The sequence below is a fragment of the Monopterus albus genome, unplaced genomic scaffold, assembly GCF_001952655.1.
Source record: "Monopterus albus unplaced genomic scaffold, M_albus_1.0 scaffold9.1, whole genome shotgun sequence".
Classification (NCBI taxonomy): domain Eukaryota; kingdom Metazoa; phylum Chordata; class Actinopteri; order Synbranchiformes; family Synbranchidae; genus Monopterus; species Monopterus albus.
In genome coordinates, this window is record NW_018127889.1 from 498,419 (window position 1) to 515,570 (window position 17,152).

At 39.7% G+C, this 17,152-nt stretch overlaps 1 protein-coding gene across 6 annotated transcripts in view; it reads left to right on the forward strand.

The window, feature by feature from the left end:
• LOC109952783 (glutamate receptor ionotropic, kainate 2) overlaps positions 1 to 12,835 on the forward strand; it is a 59,600-nt gene extending 46,765 nt beyond the window's left edge. For all 6 annotated transcript variants that reach the window (XM_020588054.1, XM_020588062.1, XM_020588046.1 and 3 more), the window contains 5 exons: positions 2,361 to 2,479; positions 3,409 to 3,626; positions 4,548 to 4,773; positions 8,526 to 8,776; positions 11,346 to 12,835. In XM_020588054.1, coding sequence (XP_020443710.1) covers positions 2,361 to 2,479; positions 3,409 to 3,626; positions 4,548 to 4,773; positions 8,526 to 8,776; positions 11,346 to 11,510 — 979 coding nt within the window. In that variant the 3' untranslated portion in view covers positions 11,511 to 12,835. The remainder of the gene's footprint in view (positions 1 to 2,360; positions 2,480 to 3,408; positions 3,627 to 4,547; positions 4,774 to 8,525; positions 8,777 to 11,345) is intronic.
• Positions 12,836 to 17,152: the final 4,317 nt, after the last annotated feature.

Sequence of the window (17,152 nt, forward strand, 5' to 3'; positions counted from 1 at the left end):
TTTATCATCTACAAATTGAATGAGTGGAGTGAGATAATGAAGTCCCGGTTTTGAGCAATAAAATGCTAAACAACTCAATCTCACCAGGGATTTGCAACATCTTTGAATCGCTTCCCACACAAATACTCACTTTTTCTGACTAAATAATCCATCTCATTTCAAGCTCCAGAGAAATACATTCTTTCCAGCTCTGTTTGTGATTGATTTCTCTCTTTATTAACAAAATAAAAGAACCTTTTCTACTTTAGAAAATGTCCACATGCCAGGAAGAATGGCTGATTAAAATTGCATAAATGTTTACATATAATTACAGGCTGTTGCACTTTAGCAGTCCAAGTCCCAGATACCCATGATTTTAACAACCCCTAACACAACCTCTTCAATTGGACTGAGAGAAGAAAGGCAACAGATCTATAACGTCAGCCAGAGTAATTGAATCCAACAGACAGTTAAAGGAGGGAGCATGTTGTGTTATTGTGGCTGGGAACAGGCGAAGGGGAAAAGGAACAGGAGAGGTAGACGGAGAGAGAGAGCAAGAAGAGAAATCTTTTCAGAATTCAGCCTGCAATTCAACATGTCCCCCATGCTCGGTGTGAGGAGGTGACCTTACGTCTGCATGTTCCACATCCCTTCTTCCTGGCGATCAGTGTGCAAAACACGGCCGGCAGGAATACGGGCTGGCTGCAAGCAAAGGTCATCCAGAGGAGCCATCAGGCTTGCTGCATGCAGAATACTCATGGAAAGACTGAGAGGAACAAACACAGTCCAAACAGATTTACACACACTGCCGTACCCAAAGGCAACTATTTGATGTCTCCAACAGTTAGCCATTGTAGCATCTGTGAACAACATAAATAAACCACCACAGAAAACATTTGATGGTGAAATGAATTTGACTGAGCCAATGCAAATACAGTTGCTACCACAAACAAATGCACACCCCCACAGCTATATAAAGGCACATGCGCAAACATTAATGCGCCAGAGGCTTGATAAACACTCACACAGGAGCACATGCGAGTGCACACACTGCAGTCTGCACAGCTCCACAAGGCCAATTTGCTGTTTCAGTTGCCTGTGGTTCCAAGGAGACAGAGCTCATTGACATTCCAGCAATCAGGCATCCTGATGGGGTTGACAGGAAGAATTATAGTGTGTCATCGCAACAACATATATAAAGGCAGAGCAGTATGACAAAAATGTTGCCACATTCAACATTTTTGTAAAATGATCACATTAATTAGGCTGCTCTAACAACAGAGAGAAATCCAGTGACATGTCTCTATGTAGATCTAACACAGTCATTCAGACTCTGTGGCAAACAGTGCTAGAATTTAACAGCCATCATATAACATTTGAATCGTAATGTGAAATGCTGCTCAGTGTCTTGTAAACATGGTCTATATATATATAATATGAGATGTCCTTGTGGATCTCTAAAAGCTGAAGCTGACAAATAGCATCACATTGCTGCGCAGTCTGAAACTTTAAGACTTGGCCCACAGGCTTATTAGCATGCAGCATATTGGGGAAAAGCTCCAAAACAGCCGTACCTGATGGGATCCTCATCTCTGCATAAGCAATGTTCCCTTTATCAACCACTTCAGCACAAACTCAATCAGTCCCTGATGCTTAACACTAACCCAATCACCTTGTGCTTAATGCCATGCCACTTGTGTTTAGGATAATAAATTAGAAATGTCCACAACCGCCCTGAAAACACTGACAATCAGCTGAGGCAGGCAGCTGGAGGATAGGGAGAAAAGGAGAGTTTCATTTAAAAAAAAAAAAAGCATGGCAATCGGGGGAAATAAAGTAGCTGTAGGTTGCTGGGGTGAGAGTGGTGCAGGGCAGAAAGCAGAGATGGAGATGTGAAAGAAGTAGGAGAAGCTAAAGAGGTGAAGAACAGATGACTGTTGGGAAACCAGAAGGAAAAAAAGAGCATAAGTCCCATGCTGGGGGGTATGAGAAGGATATGCCATCTGCAGAATGAGGGCGATGGCAGTTGGTGGGGGAAACATATGAAGGCTCATGAGTCAGTGAATCCAAATGAGCTCCAAAGACCATCACGCACTGGGACATAATCATCTGTGACAGTGTTATTTCAGTCTATTGATCCGTTGTCACAATAAACTGATGGCATTTGAATATGCCAATAAGTTGATCTCACCAAAAGCCTGAATTATTTGCTTTGGTCTCTGCAGAAGCTCTGACCCTGAGGCCACAGCACAGAATTCCTAAACATTTACATTCCCTTTGTTCCTGCTCACAGAACTGTAACATTTATGCTTTATCTGCTGTTTAATCTGCTCTGTTCTGTGCTTTCTGCTGACATCTGTCTCTGCTCTCTCCTTTTATAGGTTTAGCCCTTACGAGTGGTACAACCCTCATCCATGCAACCCTGACTCGGATGTAGTGGAAAACAATTTTACCCTGCTCAATAGTTTCTGGTTTGGAGTTGGGGCTCTCATGCAGCAAGGTAGTTGCCTCAGCCTGGAGCTCTCTATATCCCACTGTGTCTGTGGGTTGGGTTGTTTTATACAAGCCAGCGGCGACAGAGAGAGACCTCTGGGATTTAGGCAAAATTTAGAGTAAATGTGCACACATTTTTTTTTCTTTTTAATTTAATCAATTTGGCTCATAGGAAGCTATAGTCCGTATATGTTCATCTGAGAAATGTGTATATGAGAGGGGCACATTTTAACAGCCCTCATACCACTTCATTAAGTACAAATTATTCTTGTTTTAGAGCCCTGAATTATAATTTCAAGAAATATACTGTTATCAGTGTTTTTACCAACAGGTCTGACTACTGTGATTTAGTCACATAATATATTCAGTATATATATATTTAATGATAACTCTATAATGAAATGATAGTACTGTAAAACCCAGCGCTCTCTCCTCTTGTCCTTGGTCCATCAGCACCTAGAGATCAGTGGGGTGTGGAGTCAGGATGTGAGGTTACCTTGGGTGCATGACTCTCTGGCCCAAAACAGCTTGTTTCTTCTCAACACTGTTCCAAATGATTGATATTGATTTGATTGATTTATTCAAACACCTTGTTCTCTAGAGTCGTTTGTGTCTTCTGCATTATTTACAACACTCACTTGTGACTGAAACAAAATAATTTCACTTGCTTGAAATCCAGCCTACATCTTGTTTTGAGAGCTCTCTCGAGTGATTTCATCTTGAGGCAAGCACAGCATCTGCTTAGCCGGAAAATTCAAGAGAGTCCTTGGAATAACTTTGGCTGTTTTTAAATGAACTAATCTTATCTTGATTTTTTTTTTTTTTAATGGTAAAAATAAACTTTACGGTTAACAAGATTGGAATCATACTGTGGGCTTGCTGAGATGAATACATTTTACAGTGTTACATTCACTCCTGCCACGTCCCCAACACCAGGCTCAGAGCTCATGCCCAAGGCGTTGTCAACTCGAATAGTGGGAGGGATCTGGTGGTTCTTCACCCTCATCATCATTTCCTCGTATACGGCCAACCTGGCTGCCTTCCTTACTGTGGAGAGGATGGAGTCACCCATAGACTCAGCCGATGACCTGGCCAAACAAACTAAAATCCCATATGGGGTGGTGGAGGATGGAGCCACTATGACCTTCTTCAAGGTAGCTGTGTCTGCCGCTGTTTATAGACTGGTTTTATGAGTAACCTCCCTCTTTCACTTATTAAAGTTATAACCTTTAAGATTTGAATTGTGAGTGATTTGCCAACACCTACTGTATGTTTACTGGTGGAAACAGCAAGTATTTTTTTTTTATAGCAGAGCAAACACTGGAGCAGTTACTTTGTCATACATCAGAAAAGCAAGTGATTTATTTGTTTACAGTGCAACCACACAGAGTCCCACTGTTTTAATAATGAAGTCAGTCAGTAATAGTTGCAGCTGTAAACTGATTTCTTGTTGCAGACGTTGGAGGTGGTCAGCCTGTCATATGCAGCCCACCGTTACTGCTTTTTTGTTCTTCTGTAACTGATCCAGTGACAAACGCTGAAAAATTACCACATCTTGTTTTGTAGATACTGTACATTTTGACAATTACATTTTTTGAACTATTTTACAATTAAAGCCACCATGTGTTCCAACAGTTAAACATTTACAGCACAGCAGCTGCGGTAGTAGGTTTGTATTAGTAAATGAAACACTTTGCATTAGCAGTAACCTAATACAGCTCTTCTTAGGGTGTTAACAGTAATGAAGGATTAAACTCATGCATTGCTTCCTGTGTAGGTAATTTGAATTAAGCTCAGTGATGGCACCACCACTAGCAATAAAAGATACTATATAAAGAGGCAGTTTACAGATTGAATGAAAATTTGCCATTTGCAAATAGCATCAGACACATTGTTGGGTTGATATTTTTGTTTCTCAGATAAGTTAGGTAACTACGTTTTGCAATGACATTAACCAAATGGCCTGCGAAATGAAAAGGCACACAGTGAAACAAAACTGCATTTAGAGATGACCATCATATTCATTCCTTCCATTGCTTCCAGCCTCATCCCTCCTATTTGTTCATTACTTGCAGAAGACAAAAATCTCTACCTATGACAAGATGTGGGAGTTCATGAACAGCAGGAGGCAATCTGTGATGGTCAAGAACGTGGAGGAGGGCATCCAGCGTGTCCTGACCTCTGATTATGCTTTCCTCATGGAGTCCACCACCATTGAGTTTGTCACCCAGCGCAACTGTAACCTCACCCAGATCGGAGGCCTCATAGACTCCAAAGCCTACGGAGTGGGAACGCCTATGGGTAAATGACCTCAAACCTCCAAACACCTCAGTGTTGCCTGCTGTGGTATAGTTTTAGGTCAGAGAGAGAGATGCTGCAGATGCTATGTGACAGGTAAAGATACTGTGTGTTGTATGGATGACGGATAAGCTTTGAGAATGGAAAGGTTAACTTTTATTGATGGGGTCACGCTTATAATGGTTCAACAGAGTGAAGAGTAAAAGGTTTAGCTTAATGAAAACCGAATGGCTGAAGATGTTGAATTTATGGATAAGGTTAAAATGAGCCCGGGGCTCAAGAAACCAGCACTTTGAGGTTATATAAGGCTCGATTATGAGTGCAACAAAAAAAAAAAAATCACAGAAACCCAAGCGTCAATTTGGTGCAATTCCCTGCGACTTACTTGACACTGTCTGAATTGTATCTGAGCATTAAACCACCACAACAAAACACTTTAGAGAGTGAAAAGCAAGCACTATTTTCAACTGCTTATTTGACCCAGCTCCTGACAAAAGTTAGTGTTCTGACATTTTAAAGTGCCATTATTCTGTGATGAGGCAGAGGCACTCAAACCATCAAAAGTACTATTTTGTGTTTATTTAGCATTTTAGCAAATCATATCACGAATTAGGTGTTTTCCACTTCTCATATTATAAAATTTATGTTGTATACTGTAGAAATCAGGGTTAATAATTGTGGAGCTCACAATCATGGCGCTCCTGAAGCTGAAAGCTGGTGATAAGCTGGTGATGGATCCAATCCCAGCCTCACACAGGTTAGAGTGTTCGTGACGAGGCCAGGAACAGCACTGCAACCAACTGTAATGGCCACATCTATCATCAGTGATATGAAGGCCATCAAAATATGAGAGATTAATTCTGGCCATCCACATCTTGACCTCGCTGCTGCTGATGAGCTTGGAGCAGTAGATCTGCAGGGATGCTGTGATTGGATTGGATGTAACAAAGCTGAGGTGGCACTGTGAAGTATAGTCCCACAGAAGTACTTACACTGATGCCTCTGAGATGAACACAGACCAGGAACGTGGATAAGTTCTTTTGTTCAAATATATGGCTAAGAAATATAGCAGACATCATTTTAATTTAGCAATAAGTAGTTTAGCCTTTAAATACATAAGAAATAATTAACATGTCTGCTTTTAAAGTTATTACTGCCCTCTAACTCATTTTAATTTCTAATCCTGATGTTTGTTGCTCAGTATTTCAGAAATGCAGCCTATTGCAGCCTGTTAAATGTTTCTTCTGTTGTAGAAGAGGTCTGGAGACCATTAATTACTTCATTAATTCAATGGGAGTTCTGTCTTAATGCCAGAGGTCCTGTTCTAAGAGTAGGAATATTTCTTTTTTTCAGATGCTTTCTTCTTGTGTCCTTGTCCCCAAACCCAGTGAAGACCTCAGCCTTCACATCAACCTTTAGTCTATAACTTTTGCCTTGCCGAACACTGTTTAGCAGTTCATTCCCTGTAGGGCTGTTACAGCAGTAAACCAGAGCACGCCGTAAAATCACTTACCTTTTAGCACTTATCGGTTTTCACGCTTTCTGTTCCCAAAATGCAAATGCGGCATCAACCTAAACTGTGATCACATTAATACTCGAGGCCAGACAGTGTGGGAGTGATGGATGTCCTCTGGTGTTGAACATCTGTCAGATCGTTGTGTATGCATAGTGTGTCAAGCACAGCGCTTTTCCTTCTCCATATCCTCCTCTCTAAGGGCCTATCCTATTAGCATTTATCCAAAGCCTGCTTTGTTAAGCTATCATCAATCATTTGAGATATGAGGGAAGCCACAATCAGTGGACTCAGATACTTGATGGATCTCTCATCTTAAGTCGATCCAAACGTGTGCTATGCATATGCATATATACAACTGTGTATTCAGAGTAATACATATCTGCTGTATATGTACACTGTATATATAGTGTATGGACTTTAGGTTATCATCTCAAAGTGTGCACTTTGTAAAGAAAAACATATAGTGCACATAGTTTAACGTATACTGTATATATAACTAGACAGCGCTCAGAGAGCGCAAACCTCCGCCAAGGAAGATCATTTCCCTCCTAATGGTGTAAAAACAATATTCAGCTAGAAATGTGATCTTAGCTGCAGGTCTGTAGCATTATTTGTTATTACACAGTAGCCAGTTTCCCCTGAGCACTATAAATATGAACATTCTGGATCAGCAGATCCAGAATATTACTTGGATCCAGACCGTGGTTTTTGCCTAAGCATTTTACAGTGGGCATTATGTATAATATTAAAATTGACCCTATCTCACAATGGTGAAAAAATCCTTTAAAAAGGTTTCTAGGTCCAGATGATGATCCAGACCAGCATCAAAATTTAATGGATTGTTTTGTGGAAGTTTCAGCAAAATCCATTTATTACATCATTTATCATTTATGCTGTGAACAAACCAACAAACAAATGCCAGTAAAAACATTACATAAACATAAATATTTATGAACAAAGAGGCAAACACAGATATGCTGGTCAAAAATCAGCAACACTCTGTGTAATTTTCAGTTTTTGTATTAATGTCACCTTTGTCAGTCTAAATACATGGAGGCTCAGAGATGAAAGGATGATGGATGGCACTAGATAAATGATAGATGAGACAGAGGGAGAATCAACTAAAGGGGCTGACAGGCAGAACTGTCTGAGAGCAGCAGGCGTAGTGATGCTTCTGGCTACCTGGGGCTAGGATTCAGTTCATTTTCAGGAGTTTTAGCACAAAAGGTTTTCATGTTTGTAAAATGATTTCTAGAATGATAAAAAAAATTCACATTTCTTTAGCACATGAGTCACAACATTTCAAATGGAAATGAGAATATCCAACCAGGCTTCGTTACTTGTGATTTCTGAAATAACATAAATACACTAACTTGTGTGTAAAACATAGATGCAGCATGAACACTCACAGTCAGTATTAATTTTTCTGCCCCTGGTTGGGGCAGAGTGTTTGTGCTGTGACTTGATCGGCCATGTGTTGTGTCACACATGGGAGATAGGAGAGGAACGCAACCCCACTCGGGTACTCTCCAACGATTACTCCTCCTTTGATCATGTCAGCACCCGCTGCGCCTTTATGCCTCAGCGCTTACCACTTTCTGTGGATTTGTGTCCTTTTACTCAGTACAGCATCAGCATGCATGAAAACACTTGTAGAGAATTTCTATTTCTGATATACTGTACATATATAATTCCAAACGCATATGCACCCATGTAGTGCACACCCCACTGGACTTCACTGTTTTTCCTGCTTTATGCACCATTTATGGAATAAGAAAGCAGCAGCAAACAGGAGCAATTCATCAGAATCAACAGCAGTCCTGCTACACAAAGCCTTTGTTGCCAACCCCCCTGTGCGTTATGATTCACCCACACTGCAGAGAGGAGTGAGAATTTTGGAATCACTCTGTGAATACAGGGATTAGTGGGATTTGAAGAAGGACTTACCAAAATAAAAGCAGCCAATAACATGACAGATTTTATATGATCACATGCAAGCCAGAGCATGTTTCATGCACCCACCACTACACGTTATATGTATATAATCATGTTTTTCTAATCTTCTTTTCCAAATTCACTCAGTTGGCAGTTTATTAGGTACACCTAACTAAAACAACCCTCTTTTGTGAAAGTGATAATTGTCTTTTTGGAGGTTGCTGTTGCAGAACTGTTGTAGAACACTGGAGTAGTTTGAATGTCATCCATCTTCATCAGTCTCATGTTGTTTTCATCCCCGCAGGCTCTCCATACAGAGACAAGATCACCATAGCCATTCTGCAGCTACAGGAGGAAGGGAAGCTGCACATGATGAAGGAGAAGTGGTGGAGAGGGAACGGCTGTCCCGAGGAAGAGAGTAAAGAGGCCAGCGCTCTGGGGGTGCAGAACATTGGTGGGATCTTCATCGTGCTGGCTGCAGGACTGGTGTTGTCGGTGTTTGTGGCTGTAGGGGAGGTCCTTTACAAGTCTAAACAGAACGCACAGCTGGAGAAGGTACTGGAAGCTTTTCTGATACATTTTAAGAATTAAATGTTTGTTATCTTTTGCAGGAATTTAAAGAATTTATGGCTCAGTTTTAAAACTTTTCTTAAAACAGTACTAACATGTCCATATGTACACTGAATATGAGCTGAAGCTAATCAAGTGAGTATTTTACAAAGTTTGGTACAACATTCATTTTTGCGTTAAACAGTTTTCTTGCAGAGCTGAATTAAAGCTGAATTCTGTACTTTGGTTGACTCACTTTGTCAAAGTCACACTGCTAAAGCATCATATTATAGCCTCTACTGACTACAAACGCAATTCTGCGTGGGTAGAGGACTGTGGACTTTGTCCTCTTTGTCTCTTGATTTCATGAGGATTGAGTCTCGCCATGGACGGACAGAACATTTATAGTCTCTTTCAGTGTACATACATTATCTGAGTATTATCCTGTGATCTCGTCCTTTAATTGCGTACTGTAATTTGTCTGAAATTAAAATATTCACCATGCATACAGTGCTGCATTCTGTATGTGCAGCTGTTTTCTCCCCCCTCCGGTTATGTTTCGTTCAAGCAAGAGCCTGAATACATTTCAGACTCTTCTGTCTGTGCTCTATTTTAGTACTGAGTTGCCATGATTCATCCCACAGTGTGAAGTATGTATTATACTGCACTTTAACTTATGTGATGATGTGTCCAGATAATTGTGAAAGTCCTTTTGATGGCGTCTTTTAATTATTTACATGTACAGAATTAGCGCAGTGCAGCAGCGTGTTACTTTATTGCGATAGTAATTGGTTTCTAGCTTTTTTTTATAGGCTGCATATGTTTCTTAGATATCATTAATCAAGAGCCGCAAGACTGGGTCACAGTATTGAGATAATTTGCAAATGCCACAGTCTCTAGGCTGCCAAGGTGTTAGTAATTTACATGCTGACAACAAGCCTCTCCTTCTCTATTTTCTCTCCCTGCCAACGTTCTCTACTCTAACATCATCAACTTTTTTTACCACCCGATTTTCCATTATTCCCCCCTCACTCTAATCCATAACACCCTCATTGTTTTTCAACATTTCTTTTTCTCGCACCCTTCCTGCCCCCCTCTACTTCTGTAATCACTCATCTTTTCAAGTATACAACATCTCTCATTCATACAGCAGAGAATATATGTAAAAACTGGAAAACCAAAAATACTTGGTGCATAAGCCACCTAGAGATATCCATCTCACACACCTACACACATACACACAGAAAAATAATAGCTTTATACTTTACTGTTCTCCGTCCTCTTTCATCCCTTCTCTCCTCCTACACCCTTTAAGAATTTGAGTTAGATTTTTGCATAGAAAGTGAATGCATGGGAATTTGTCTTGGCAATGTTGGTGCACAAGCATATTGGCATTTTATAGGATTTCACGCCACATGCATAATGCATGGACAACAGAAGCTCATATTACAGAAGTTACATAACACTTTAGGAGGGGGTGATTGATGATTTTGGAAAAATGTACCAGTATTTTGGGATAATCTACTGAAGTGGATATTCTGTCTTCATCTCAGTACCTTTACATTTTTCACTCATGTGCCAAAAATATCAAGTGTTGGATGTTTCTTCGAGGATTTAGTTCTTGGCAGAGCGCAAAAGGGTCTGAAACAGCATTCAGATCTTTGTGACAGTAAAATCCGGGACACATCAAACATTTAAATGAAGGCCTGTTTTATCCAAAATATTGTTTACAATTATAAGACCTAGCATAATTTTAGTTGGATCTTTAGTCAAAAATGTCAAAGTTAAAGAGGAATTTCACCAACTTTACACATAAAGAGCATTTTAGTCATAATTTGTTTGTAATAGCTGTATATTGTCTTTTGTTTCTCTGGAGGAACTTTCTAAAGTCTAAGAAGTCATTTTAGTTTGGGTTTTAAATTGTTTTAATCAAAAACCTTGAAAGTCTTGAGATTTTTTATTGTTTTCTGATTAAAAGGGCAGGGGCATATACAACATGAAATCAACACAGAACTAATCTATACAAAATGATGAAAAGGGAAAGAAAATGTTAAAGTATGGCACTAAACACATTTTCATATCAAACTATATATTAAAGCAATATCATTTTTCTCCAGTAAGTCATTAATGTTCATTTAATATGACTCTCAACTGGCTTTTGAAGCATTAGCGCCACTGTGTGAAGGATTTTCAACATTTCTGATATCGGTGCCCCCTAGTGGTAACAAAAGAAGTGACCCAGACACACAGAGGTGACATGAATGGCCTGAAGGAACATACAGAGTGCACCAGCTTTTTGTGGGACTGTCAAATCATCAGAATTTCAAAAAGCATTAATCACATGGGAATTTAATATTTATAATGGCTTTAATGATGGACAGTTCAAACAGTGTTACCAATCAATGCGAGCAAATCAATTTTCATTTTGTAGCCTAGGAGAAACCTCTACTACAATAGCAAGCAATCTAATGTGTTGCCAATATTCAGTGTTGACAAAAATTCCAGTATTTGCTCGGTTTCGTGCAGGCAGCACGGTGCCAGCTATAACTTCTTCCTCTTTCCTGTCACCTTGCAGAGATCATTCTGCAGCGCCATGATGGATGAACTACGTGTGTCTCTGAAGTGTCAGCGCCGTCTCAAACAGAAGCCCCAGCCGCCCGCCATCGTTAAGACAGAGGAGGTCATTAACATGCACACGTTCAATGACAGGAGACTCCCAGGGAAGGAAACAATGGCGTGAACGTTGGACCATGTCCCGAACACACCCCTCAGTAAACAAATACAGAGGGGAGACGGGGTTAAATTAATGCTCACTTAACCACAGACTGAAATTAGCAGTCAAAACAGGATTTCTTTTGAACCCACTCGCTTATGTAGACAGATGTTTCCTGTGGAAATATAGGTACCTGAGCAGTGTCACTTCACTGTGACGTCCATTTTTTGAAGGGATCTAGAAAGAAAGGACTCATGGGTTTGGGTTGATAGTATGTAAATTGAAATCATCCAATCAGATTTGGGACGAAACATCTGAGTACAGTCTGGGTCTGTACTAGAAGTGGACTAAAACACACATGCACACACACTCATGTGACACACTTGAAGGGAAAAACTCTATTGTGACAGTAACACCAGATGTAGTTTTTCTGTTGATGTCAATGCCCTTTTGTCTTACCCTCCGTGTGTGTGTGTGTGTTTGTAGGTGTGTGTGTGTGTGTGTGTGTGTGTGTGACCCCATCGGCCCCTCCCATCAGTGGCTCCACTTTCTTTCAAATCATTTAAACAAACAGTAATCTAACACCAACAACAGAACAATAGTGCCGAATGGTTTACTATGAACCGATGTATAAAATTGATACCTAGTTTGGAATCATCTATGCTGATAATGTTAATTGCTCATTGTTATATTCTGTAATGCCTTTCTTGTGCCAAAGTTCTGCCATTGTAAAGAACGTTCCACCATGCCTATTATGTTCAAAGCCTCTGCAAAGCAATGTACTGTCAAAGTCCTTATTCACGTCTGTCCTTCTACGCCACCTGCGGTTTTCACTCTGTATCGGTTGTTTAAAATGCAGGATTTCTACAAAATGTTTGTTTTTGTACAAGAACAAGAAGTTTTGTAGTACTTTGTATCATGGTAGCCCTTCCCATGGACAAAATATGTAGCAGATACCAACTCAGCCCTCGGACTCTGACAACCGGGGGCTTCAAACTCTGCTGTGTAGGGTTCATCTCGCTCATCATTCAGAGATCCAGTCTTTTGTCTGTCAGCATCGCAAGGCCAACTGTACATACTGTCTGGAGACAGAGTGGTGGATTTTGGAGGGTGAAAGCAATGTAAATGAAGTGGTGCTCAAAGTTGGCAAAATGGTGACTGTGCTCTTGTCAGCAAAGTCCCACTGACAACCAGTGTGGTCACCTAAACGTAGCTGTGATGAGTCACCATGAATGACATAGTGAAACATGCAAATGTTGTTTGTGTTAAGGATTAACATAGATACGAGGCTGCAGTATTGTTATCACACTACATTTTAGCCCTAGGAAACTGGAATAAAAAGTCCAATTTTATGACATTTGACCAGTATCAAGTCTTTCAAAAATTATTATATAATATTTAATTTAGTATAATTGATGCAGAGATTTTGAGTCCCATATTGGTATTAATATTTGGGTGTTTAAAATGGGCTATATCAGCTCAGGAATCGTTTTTTATTTAAACCCATAATGTAAAAAAACAGTCTGGATATGGAACCAGTAATTTTTTGTTTAAAAGAGTTGTGACTTAGCTACATATTAAGCAGGATGTTAAAAAATCAACTTGTCAGTGCTTTCTAAATTAGCATAGACCTAGTTTGGCATATATGGCAGAAGGGTATCAGTAAGGTCATCATATTTCCTATACAAATAAACTTTTTAAAAGAATTTACAAGACATTTGTATGACAATAACCAGTACAGAATAGATGACAGATGTCTTCACTGTAATAATAACTTGATTTACTTGAGACACCTTGATTTTTGTTTTATTTGAAACAGGTTGATATAAATATTACCTTTAGGACACAACAATAGAAAAAATGACTTGATGGGATGTTGATGTTTGCATCTCACCAAAAGGTTCATTTACAGCAGTAGCTGTTCTGGACTTTGGGATTTTCAGTTGTCACAATGTATCTGTGTTTGTTTCAAGTTATAAGCTAACATGGAGGAGGGTTTTTTTAAAGTGCTCATACAAAACTGGAAATCTTCTGATGAAGATCATGGAGTATGATTGAAAGCTCCAGTATGACTAAAGAATGGAGGCACTTGTATGTTCCCATAGTAAATGTCTCACCTTTGTGTGCCAGGTGTCGCTTCATGTTGCCTCAAGTGGATCTGACTGACACAGGGGTGTGATGGTGATGATAGCTGGTGGCCAGAGCAGATCATTTGCCCACTAATTGTCTCCAGATGTGTATTATCTTCACCAAACAAGACACAACCACATCTGGACCCATGACACCTCTCACCTTGATCTCTTTCATGTTTTGAAATGACAAGCATACTTGGTAGGTTACTGCATTGCTGCCTCGTCTCTCCACTCGACCCGGTTTAGTCTTTCGATCTGTTTTTCCAGGCATTTCAGACAACAAAACACACACCTACACAAGGGCCAACACTAGTGATGACATCTCCGCTGTACATGAATGAATAGTCAATGAGTCATTTAAAATAACCACATATACACATTATAAAAACTGACATGATGACATAATCCTGAAACTTGTTGGCAGCCTACCAGTGCTGCTTGTCATTTTCTCTGCAGCTAAATCTAGCGGTGCGAGCTGAAGTGATTGAATACCTGGAAACGTTTAGCAAAAACAAATATGAGCTGATGGAATTTCACATTGATGCAAGGTTTTACAAATATCTCATTAAAATGTCATAATTGTAGTTTTGCCTTAAATTATTCAACTTTTATATATTCTTCTAGTAACAAACACAGGATAAGTTTCGCTCTCTACAGTGCATCAGTGCCATCAAGCATAATGAGGAGCATTATGTCTTGCAGTATTCTGAAATGTCAGCCTCTCCTAATTGATTAAATGCCCAGTGATTTCTTGTATTATACAAATGAATACATTAGGTAATTGCTCAATAGTTAATCAAATCAGGACTGTTGTTTTTCTGACTTGTACCCTGGCTGCCGATGTATCCATCTGCCTGGCTGTGTGCCGGGCTGCACGCTGCTTTTTTTGACCACAGAGTTTCAAAAATATCACAGAAATCCAGATGACTTTAAGTATAGTGAATTCACAATGATACACAGGAGATTGCACAGCCTGACAAAAAAGGCCCTGAGAAAGTTCCAACCATTCTGACTCTGATTTTTCATTGTTTATTGTTATTTCTGTCCCACAGGCAGTCAGACAAGCTCGGGCTTTCTGACAAGGCTTTTCTGGGAGTAATGATGAAAGCTCTTTCTGCAGTCTGGGCTCTGCCGCCACAACATAAATGGCCACCCTGTCTGCCCTCCAGATTGACAGGGAAGGTCAGAGCATGCGTCAGTACATTCAGCAGGGAGCATTTGGTCTGTCACACTTATTTCCATCATATTAAGTCCTCTTCCTCCTTTTCCTGTGAGTAGACATTGGAAAGGTATCCTTGGATAACATCTTGTTCATTAGGCAATTAATAGCTGAGATTGCGTTGTGGACAGAAAATTGCTTTCTGAATGTGACATTGGTTTGTCTTACAGATATTATAGGCTAATAGCGCCTGCCAAAGAAGGTTTTGTGAAGGAGGAAATGTATTCCCCTGCTCATTTCCCAGTGAGTTTAATAATTCAGGATCCCAGATAAAGAATCATGTAAGTCCTTTTTTATGTTGAACAAGTAGAAGTCCATGTACTTATGAAGTCGATATATACATTCGGGAGGGGTGTTAAAAATACACATGCCAGAGTATACCAAGAGATTATATAAATGTTTCTACACTCATAGATACTGTGGTATTTATTGCCTTAATATATCTTTGTGTATGGGACAGTCATGGGCAATAGTAAAAATGCCTTGTGATAAAATTAAATTTTTATTTTATTTTGGCATCAGTGTGAGAAATACTTTGATTTCCTAGAATTACAATAAAAGAAGACATTCTTGTTTGGCTATTGTATCCAGAGCATGAAAAAGAGACAAAAGGAGAATTCACTCACAAACACACATCAATCACACATCAGTGAGATGTTTCTTTTTATTTAATTCAACAGTGTCAGTCAATGCATTACCTGTGTCAATCAAGTGTCAGTCATGTGGTTACCTGTAATGAACAGCAGCCTCAGATTCACCTCCCCTGAAATCTCACAAGGCTCCTTACAACACTCAATGCCACAAGTCTGTGGCAGAAGGAGGAAGGTAGAAGCTGTTACACCAAAAGAGACAGGAAGTAGGAAAACTGAAGGAGCTAAATGAGGTGCACCAGGGAGGAGGGGCTGACTAACAAAGAGAACATGGTGAAGAACAGGCAGTGAGTGGAGTGAGAGTGAAGAGGAGAAGGAGAACTTTTAACTGGAGACTGGAAATAACCCCAAACTAAAGTAAAAGTAAAGTAGCAGAGTGCAGAGGAGTAAATAAGGAACCAATGGAGTGTTTGGAGGATTAAAGTGCTGATCTTTAGAGCACGTTGGATGAAGACTTTCATCTTTTCTTAATCTGCTTGGATGCAGCCTCCTCCTTCCCCAGATGTCAGCTCCTGAAAGCTAAGTAAAGTTTTGCTTCTACTCTCATGATATTTGGTACAGACATTCATGTCCCCCCTCAAACTGAAATGGAAGAACTTGGATCCCTTTAGTTTTCACTCAAGTTAAAATAAAATGTTTCTAATACTCTAGTTCATGGCTAAACTAGTCCCATTCCCATCAGCCTCAGCTGTTGTTTGTGTTTAATGCTAATCAGGAAACATTAGCATGCTACCACACCACACTAGGATGGCTAACATGGTAAACATTATACCTGCGAAACATGACCATATTAGCATACTAACATCATCTTTACATTAGCTTTTACAATAGTCTTACAGAACTTTGTATGGCTGTAAACTCTCTCATATCTATTCCCTGGATTCCCTGGATTTGTCCAGACAATGTAATATTCTAATATATACAGATTTGAAAATACATGTATAGTAACAGTATAACTGAAAACCTGACTGATCTACAAATACACTTGTTGTTTGCAAACCAAAGGGCAAATATTCAACAATTTATCTTTGAGTTTATTCAGCCTCCCTCCAGTCTAAAGCATCACTGATTCCTGGCATGCTGTGTGTAAATAATTTAATGTTACCAAATGGCTCATATCAACAAAGCTGGTAGCAATATTTTGGTGCGATATTCAACCTGCTGTAGATGATTCCCCTTCCCCTTCTGTAGATGTTTCAGGTTTAGAAATAAGCGTTGACTTCTTTCTGTGAGAGTTTAGTATGGATAATGACCACTCCCACAGGTCTCGCAGATGTGCCATCTACTACAATGGCTTTAGAAACATCTGTAAGACCTCATTTATACTTGGACTACTTCTCCCCTATAGATCTCTCTGAGTTGACCTCAACAATTGCTTCATCTAAATCATCAACATGTCTCCTGGACCCCATCCCGACCAGGCTGCTCAAAGACGTCTTTCCCCTAATCAACACATCCATACTAGATCTGATTAACCTCTCTCTATTAACAGGTTATGTTCCACAGTCTTTTAAAGTTACAGTAATTAAACCTCTACTCTTGACCCAGGTGTCCTAGCTAATTATAAACCAATATCCAATCTCCCATTTATTTCCAAAATCCTTGAAAAAGCTGTTGCAAAGCAGTTATGTGACCACTTGCACAAGAATGATTTGTTTGAGGACTTTC